This window comes from Talpa europaea (genome assembly GCF_964194135.1).
Source record: "Talpa europaea genome assembly, chromosome: 7".
In the NCBI taxonomy this organism is placed as follows: domain Eukaryota; kingdom Metazoa; phylum Chordata; class Mammalia; order Eulipotyphla; family Talpidae; genus Talpa; species Talpa europaea.
In genome coordinates this window covers 9,445,042-9,452,753 of record NC_140074.1, presented here as the reverse complement: position 1 = coordinate 9,452,753, position 7,712 = coordinate 9,445,042, and the positions used below count along the sequence as shown (strand labels likewise).

Genomic DNA, 7,712 nt, shown 5'->3' with positions numbered 1-7,712 from the left:
TTACGAACTCAAGATTCAAGTATTCAAGTACTGTTATAAAGTCCTTCCTATCTGTCTCCCAGGGGGATGAACCAAAGTTGATCCTTAACCTGTTCAAACTCTGCCATCATATCACAAAGCGCCAAAGCACCTTTCTAATTTTTGAGCACACTGTCCTCACCATACTTCCCTGCCACGTCTTGCTGTATTTCTTGACTGGTCACAGTGTCCCCACAAAGAACGTTCTCTTGTCTGAGCTTAAAGCACAACTGTCACTGCTGTTCAAATATATCGCTGTTCCTCCTCACATTGTTCCCTCAGGAGAAGGGAATGCGTTCTCCAATTTAGTCAATGCTCCATCATGTTTCTGGAGGAAGAAGACTCCCTCTAGCGACCATGTAGACTCAGTGAAGCGTCTTCAGGAAAATAATCTCTACTTAATATACTTAAGCTCTCACCTCCCTCAGTCCCTCTTAGTTCTCTGAGCTCATGTTACGTGACCACAGTGTTGCTGCCACTAGACTAATTCAAATACATGACATGCACCAAAAAAGTTTTGTGTTCCTCAAGGACTGACAGGTGAGCATATGAACTTAGCAAGTGCATTCACTACAAGTAAGCTCCAGACTTCCCATCATCCTAAGAGACAGTTCTAGAGTGAAACTCATTGATTTATAAGAGTGCCACACCAACATTTCCTTCTTAGACACACTCATATTAAGTGTAGTTAAAAGAACATTTGAGTTGTGTTTAGTTGGGTCTATTATAATATAGCTGCTGTGACTTTTTTGCACACGCTTTTTAAAAAATATAAATAGATGAGTTGTATGTTTAATTTTGTTAGGAACTGTCAAACTGTTTTCCAAAGTGCTAATATCATTTTACATTCCCACCATCAACATGAGAGTTTCAGTTGCTCCAAATCCTACCAAAAGTTTTGTATTGTCTTTTTAATTGTAGCCTTTCTCCCAGCGTTCAGTCAGTCACATTGTGCCTTTAATTTACATTTTCCCATAGTATTCCACTGTATAAATACACCACATTTTTCTGATCTATTGCTATGTCCTTGGGCATTTAGATTGTTTCCATAACTTGGCTATTGTAACTGACTGCAATGAATATAGGAGTGCATACATCCCTTCAAATTAGTAAAACATGCACCTTCTCACATAAAGGTCAAGTTATTTTTCTCTGGGGGCACTATTAAAATGCAGATTCACAGACCCTGCATGAACATTAATATTAATATCTCTGTGAATGAGACAGGAGAATAGCAAATGATCAAAATATTAATCTACAAAATACAATAAGGTCTAAGATCTCTGAAAGAATCATGGAGAATAAAGGATGAAAGCAAAAGCAAACAGAACAGTCCTTGCCTGCCACACTGGACTCTTCCCAGAACAACCCAATATGCTTCTGTCTGGCTCTGAAAACCCCTGGTTGTCTGCCTTCAGCATTCAGATATGGGTTTTGGGTTTTAATTCTCTCTTCAAAAGATAATGAAGTTAATTCTAAGTACATACAACAATGAGATCTAAAATACAGAAATGAGGAAAATCTTGAATTATGGTGATAGCGGATTGTGGGACTGTAGAAGGGGGATCAAAGGCGAGAGGAGAGTCTCTGAGGGACAGGTACCAGGTGAACTCAGTAGGGGGACTCGAGGTAATTCAGATTCCCTGCACCCCATCCTGGTCATCAGGCCGTTGTGCATTGAAATGCTCAGTCATTTGATTAATCAGGGCAAAAAGTCAGACTGTAGAATCCAGAATATTCTGCTGTCAAAATTATGGTGGGGGAAAGAGGTTGGCTCCTCATAAACTAGAGGGCCAGACAATTGCTTGCTTTGGTGGAGAGTCCAAATTTATGGGTGTCTCCATCTCTCTGTCTCTATTTTCTGAAGTCCTTGTCATGACTTCAAAATTCTAGGAAAACTGACAACAAAAGTTCATTAATATAAGAAGGATGCCAAGGGAATCACAAGTCTTTGAACAGACACAAATTTGTCTCAGGAATTTTTGTGGAAAATGAAGGTTTCTACAGTACTGAGAGGGAATGAAAAAGATGTGGTTTTCTGAGGAAGAAAATGATGGGGGCGGGGAAATGTATGAATATGAATTTTCTTTAGCTCTTGAGCCAATTATTAAATCATAATAAAGTCTCAGTGGTTGACTGTTGCATGTGGAAAGAAGTGGTCATAATCAACATCTGTGACACATGAGCTACATGTACTGACTTACCAGAGTTTAGATTGTGTGTCAGGAACCAACACGTACAGGGAAGCAGAGATACCCATGAACATGCACAAAGAGGTCTGCTAGGATTTCCTCCTGCCCATCAGCTTCCCCAGGCCCCTCTTCATGTCTTTGTTTCTTAGACTGTAGATAAAAGGGTTTAGCATAGAGGACAGAACTGTGTAGACAATCGTTGCCACCCGGGTTTTAACAGAGTAGTTGGACAAGGGCTGTAAATACTCATAGAAGATGCTTCCATAGAACAGAACCACCACCGTCAAGTGGGAACCACAGGTGGAGAAGGCTTTGCGTATTCCAGCAGCAGAAGGCATCTTGAGAACTGCGATGAGGATGCGCATGTAAGAGAAAGCAATGCAGAGAAAGGGGGTCACCAAAGCAACAGGGCCTTCGATCATGATCACCATCTCATTGACAAATGTGGAAGAGCAGGACAATTTCAGCAGAGGGTTGATATCACAGAGGAAGTGGTGGATCACGTTGGCACCACAGAAGTTGAGAAGAGTTAGCAGAACTGTGTGGAGAAGTGAGTGGAGAGCAGAAAATGAACAGGAGAAGGCCACCAACAGGACACAGCGGCGGTGGCTCATGGTGGTGACATAGTGGAAGGGGTCGCAGATGGCCACATAGCGGTCAAAGGCCATGACTGCCAGAAGGCAGCTGTCAGTGTTACCCAAAGCATAAAAAAAATACGTCTGTGTCAGACACCCAGCATAGGAGATGGTCTTCACCTCTGACAGGAAGTTGACTAGCATCTTAGGGACGATGGTTGTGGTGAAGCAAAGGTCAGTGCAAGACAGAACACTCAAGAAGAAATACATGGGGGTCTGGAGCTGGGGATCAGTATGGATGGCCAGGATGATGAGCAGGTTCCCTGTTATGGTGATCAGGTACATGGTGAGGAAGAGAATAAAGAGGGGCTTCTGGTCCTCGGGCCTGGAGGAGAGTCCCAGGAGGATGAACTCAGAGACACTGCTGGTTTGGTTGATTTTTTCCATGATCATGCAGCTAAAATGGAGAAGGTCCTACCATTCAACACACATTCTCAAAAGAGCAATCACAAGTCAAGTCTATGCTTCCTCTTGCCTCACTTCGCCCCCACAGGGTCGTGACTAAATTAATTCCATGTGGACAACTTGCCAGCTTCACGGTCCTGGAGGCTGCTCTTCCTTTCATTTGAAAAACCTCTCAGGCTCCTTGTGAGGATAGTATGGACTTGGGAGGAAGAATTTTCTTTCTAAAAGAGAGCTAATCTCTCTATTCAGTTTAATATTAAATATTAAAAATGATTAGTCTCTGAACACATATTCTATATGAAATATTCTTCCACTTATTTTAATAAACTGTGCCTATATCTCATTTTTTCTCTATACAATTTTTTGAGATTTCTCTGTGTTCTGGTTCTTTTGACTGTTTCTTATATGCGTGAAGCACAGAACGTGTTTCCTTAGAGATCCTCCAAGACTTTGCCTCACAAATGACCTGGATTCAAATGTCATCATGCCCACAAAGTATTTTATTCATTCAGATTGACAATGGGCAGATGGGATGGGCAGTTAAATAGAATTTCAGGAATGAACATTTATTTACTCATTCACTTATGCCACATTTAAATATTTGCTTTCTAGCTGGCTCACATCAGGCACGTTAATTAAGCATTCTTTTCAGCTTGCACTTTTTCTTTTCTAACGATGGTTTGTTAACATTTACCCCATAAAATTTTGACGAGTTTTTCACGATATAACGATTAAGGCATGCAGACTGGGTCCAGGAACGGAGCCAATATTTTTTGATACCACCCTCGTCCCCCTCCCTGGCATCATCATTGCCAATTGACATTTTTCTTAACTAGATATTTGTACCTATGTTCAGAGGTAACTAATCTAAATTTCTAAATGAACCTAGTCTTCACACTCCAATACATTATTGGTAAAATTAACTTGTATATAATTTGACAAAGCTTTTTAAGGTGAGTATTTGTCCATACTTTGAATCTGAGAGTTAATCAGTGATCAAATCCTTACCTTACATGGTAGGATGGTACCATGGTATTTTGGCATCTTGTTTACTTTATAAGAACCTAGTTGTTCCTATTTTACTTTCCAATGAAGCAACACATAATTTTCTAAACTCCCCATCAAGTAAACAGTAAAACATCAGGACAATTTCTGAATCTCAAAATTTATCCACATGCATATTCTTACATTTTTATAAAAGTATCTCTGAAACAATTGTGCACAGGATCTATTGTTTTCCAATTTGATAATTTTTTGCTTTAACACACTCACACACACACACACACACACACAGAGACACTCAAACATAACACACACACCACGTGTTTTTCTCCTTACATTTTCTTGACCGCCCTCTAAGAACAGACTTTTTAATAGGATATCTGCTATTTTCTGTGTTGAACAGATTGCAAAATTTGCAGATGCTAATATGCGTGACTGACCACCAGCAATGGGGTCTGACTCTGGATGGGCGGGCATGAGTGTGTGTTGACTTGAGCGTGTGGTAGAACGTGCTCTGGGCTTGGCAACAGGAAAGGCTCTGACTCCATTCCCCGCTCAGCGCTTGATCTTAGATTCGAAAGAGCTAATGAAATACAAATGAGTGCAATTTGTAGAACATACCTGAGGGAAAATAAGTTATTCATGAAGGGGCTGCTGGGGAATGTAAGATGAAGAGATTAGATGTGATTAAGCAAGGCTGGCTACCCAGTGTCTCATCTACGCAGAAGACTTGGGAAAATGAAGGGCATTTTCAGAAGAGAGAATCTTCAGGAATAATTCTAAAAACTGGGATATGTCTGGGAGAAAGACTTTTTCTCCTTTTACTTTCACTGCCAAGCTTCTGTATCTACTAATTAGGGATCCGCTTTCTTAGAAAGCTGGGAGACACACACACACCGTGGCTCAGTGACCGACAGGGTCGTCATGAAACACAAGTTAGACTTAAGCATCGCACCGAAGCCTCTGGTCTGTCTACTCTGCCCCTGTGATTTCTGCAACTGCCAGGCCCGGGGACGAGCACCTGACTGAGGTAGAAGGTCAGCGGCCCCCCCCCCCCCCCCCCCCGCTGCTGCTCTTCACTCCCGTACCCAGGTAACCTCTCACCTTTCCCCGTTCAAACAATCTGTTCTCCTTCCTGCACCACTTCTCCAGATTGGTTGAGTCCACATATCAGTCAAAGCTGACTTCTTGGCCTTCCAGTCAAAGGCGTTGAGAGGAAAGAGAAGGGGGCGGATTGTTCTAGATTCCAGGGGAACAGAGTACTTTGCCTTTGGCGCAGCTCACCCCTGTGTTTTTCTGCCCCTGTCTGTCAGCGTTATTCTGGTCTCTTCTGCTCCCCATTGTGGAAGGCAGGGATGCCAGGCCCACTGCGGCAGAACTCAGTCGTGGAAACCCTGTCAGCTTCTCATGGGCTTGAGCTCTACTCTCCTGGGCTCCTTTGGGTCCTGCTGGGCGGAGGGAGCTGCCACGTGCTCCCTCTAACCTGACCCCTCGAGGGAGTTTGCTCTGTGACCTCTCCAGGTGCACAAGTCACAGAGAGCAGCAGAACTGAGCGCATATGCCCTTCGGGGGCACAGCCTTCCTGAAAAAGATTGGGGCTGTTTTTAGGAGTCTTTACAAAGGGTCAGGAAAAGATAAAACTTGCAAGCTGACCATAGGCATGACCACAGCAGGGGAGTGGCAGGGTGGGGGTCAAAACAGTGGAGGAAAGAGCCCAAAGGCAGTGGTGACGGATCACAGGGCTATGGTGTGGGAGAACTTGGGGGACCAGGCCTGAGGGGAGACATCAAGTACTGTCCAAAAATGAACAATGATGTAAAAAATAAATAATCAAAAACCACCACCAACAAAGTAACAACACGTCCAGGGTTTCCTCAACTGTGGATAATCAAATGTGGTGGACAGTGCATGTGCATTTGTGTGTATGTGTATATGTGTGCGTGTGCATGTGTGTGTGTGTGTGGTATGTGTTGAATAGGAGATGTTGCAGTTTGGATCTTTGGGTAGTTGACTTTGAGATTAGCACCAGGATGTCTGCTGGGGAAGGCTCCTGGGTTCAACACCTATGGGATGGAGAGAAGGAAGAAGAGCTGGACAGAGGCGAAGTTGGGGTGTGATAGTGTGATAGTCTCAGCGGATCCTACCGCGAGCTCTCAAGTGAGCATTTCTTTATGCCCACCCCACACCCCCACCACCGTTGATCACTGGGTGGGGATGTCCCTGAGAGGAAGTATGTTCTTGGTGAAGCAGTTTCCCTAGTCAAGACCACCCCCAAAGCAAGCTTACAGTGCAGGTCTACCTCCCAGGTCAAACTGATGAGCTGCAGTGTAGACACTATCCACTTTTGGCCCGCATGCACACAGTGAGCTGGCCCACCCACCTGACACCTTGACGCCTGACTCCAAGAGGAGGGAAACTCCACTGTCAGCTGTTGCGGGAAATGTTCTCAGCATTCACAGCAATCTGATCCTCCCCTTACATCACTGGATTCTTAAAAATAATCCTGATGTGGAAGGTCTCCTACATCTTTGCAGTATTGATCAGAAGTACTGATTTTATATTACTGATTTCAGAAGTGCATGTGTACTGAGAAGACTAAGCTTCCTAATGAAATTTGGGCTGTCTGTTCCAATCACCATGTTGACATCATTACCGTGGACCAGCATGATGTTCTGTGGATGTCCAGATTATCAGTATATTTTCAACTATTACAACAGAATTCAAGAGCCAGTTGGAAAATCCATCATGGCCCACTGTCCAGTCGATGGGCACGCAAGCTGTCTGACCCTTGTACATGACTGAAGTGGGAAGAGTGTGCTCATCAGCTCCATGGTGGCCGAACACGTATTAGGGCCATAGTGATTCGCCAAATATGGCGAATCTGGCAGGATGCCCACACTGAGGCTACCGCTTGTGTGGCCTGGCAGTAATACGCTGTCATCCTCCAGGATGTCTTGTTTTTGCGGGGACTAGACTATGAGATGGGAGCATCCACCCAGGCTGTGGAGCAGCCTCCACAGGACTGAATCAGAGAACTCTCCAGCTGATGGGGCCACCAGTTCAGCTCTGGGTGCTCTGAGCTGCAGGCTGAATAGATCTCTGCTGGGATGCAGCTGGGAGGAGGGGCGTTCTGCCAAGATCTGAGCTGGGTGCAGTAAGCCCTACCCTCCAGCTCCATTTTTATCTGCTCCTCATTGTCAAGCCTCATAGAATTTCCTAGGGAGCCCTGTAGGTGAGACCAAAGAGGGCCTCCTAGACAGTTCCTCACTAGCTTGGGTGGGGGGGTCTGGATGTCTGGAACCATTTCATCCACTGGAGAAAAAATGGAGAGAGCTGGGTGCTTTTGGGGTGGCACAGACCAGCTGGGGAACAACCACAGGTCAGAGTGGAGTTTCTCCCCATCCTTCTCATGTGGTTCTTCTCAGTCTTCTGTGCCAGGAGGATCCTTCAGCTTCACCTC

The 7,712-nt window shown here is 44.5% G+C and overlaps 1 protein-coding gene across 1 annotated transcript; it reads right to left on the bottom strand.

The window, feature by feature from the left end:
* Positions 1-2,299: 2,299 nt before the first annotated feature.
* Positions 2,300-3,238, bottom strand: LOC311172845 (olfactory receptor 1L8-like; the record flags this gene model as incomplete). Its single annotated transcript, XM_084236375.1, has 1 exon — positions 2,300-3,238. One exon carries the CDS (start codon positions 3,236-3,238, stop codon positions 2,300-2,302), a length of 939 nt encoding a protein of 312 aa, XP_084092501.1.
* Between the last annotated feature and the right edge of the window lie 4,474 nt (positions 3,239-7,712).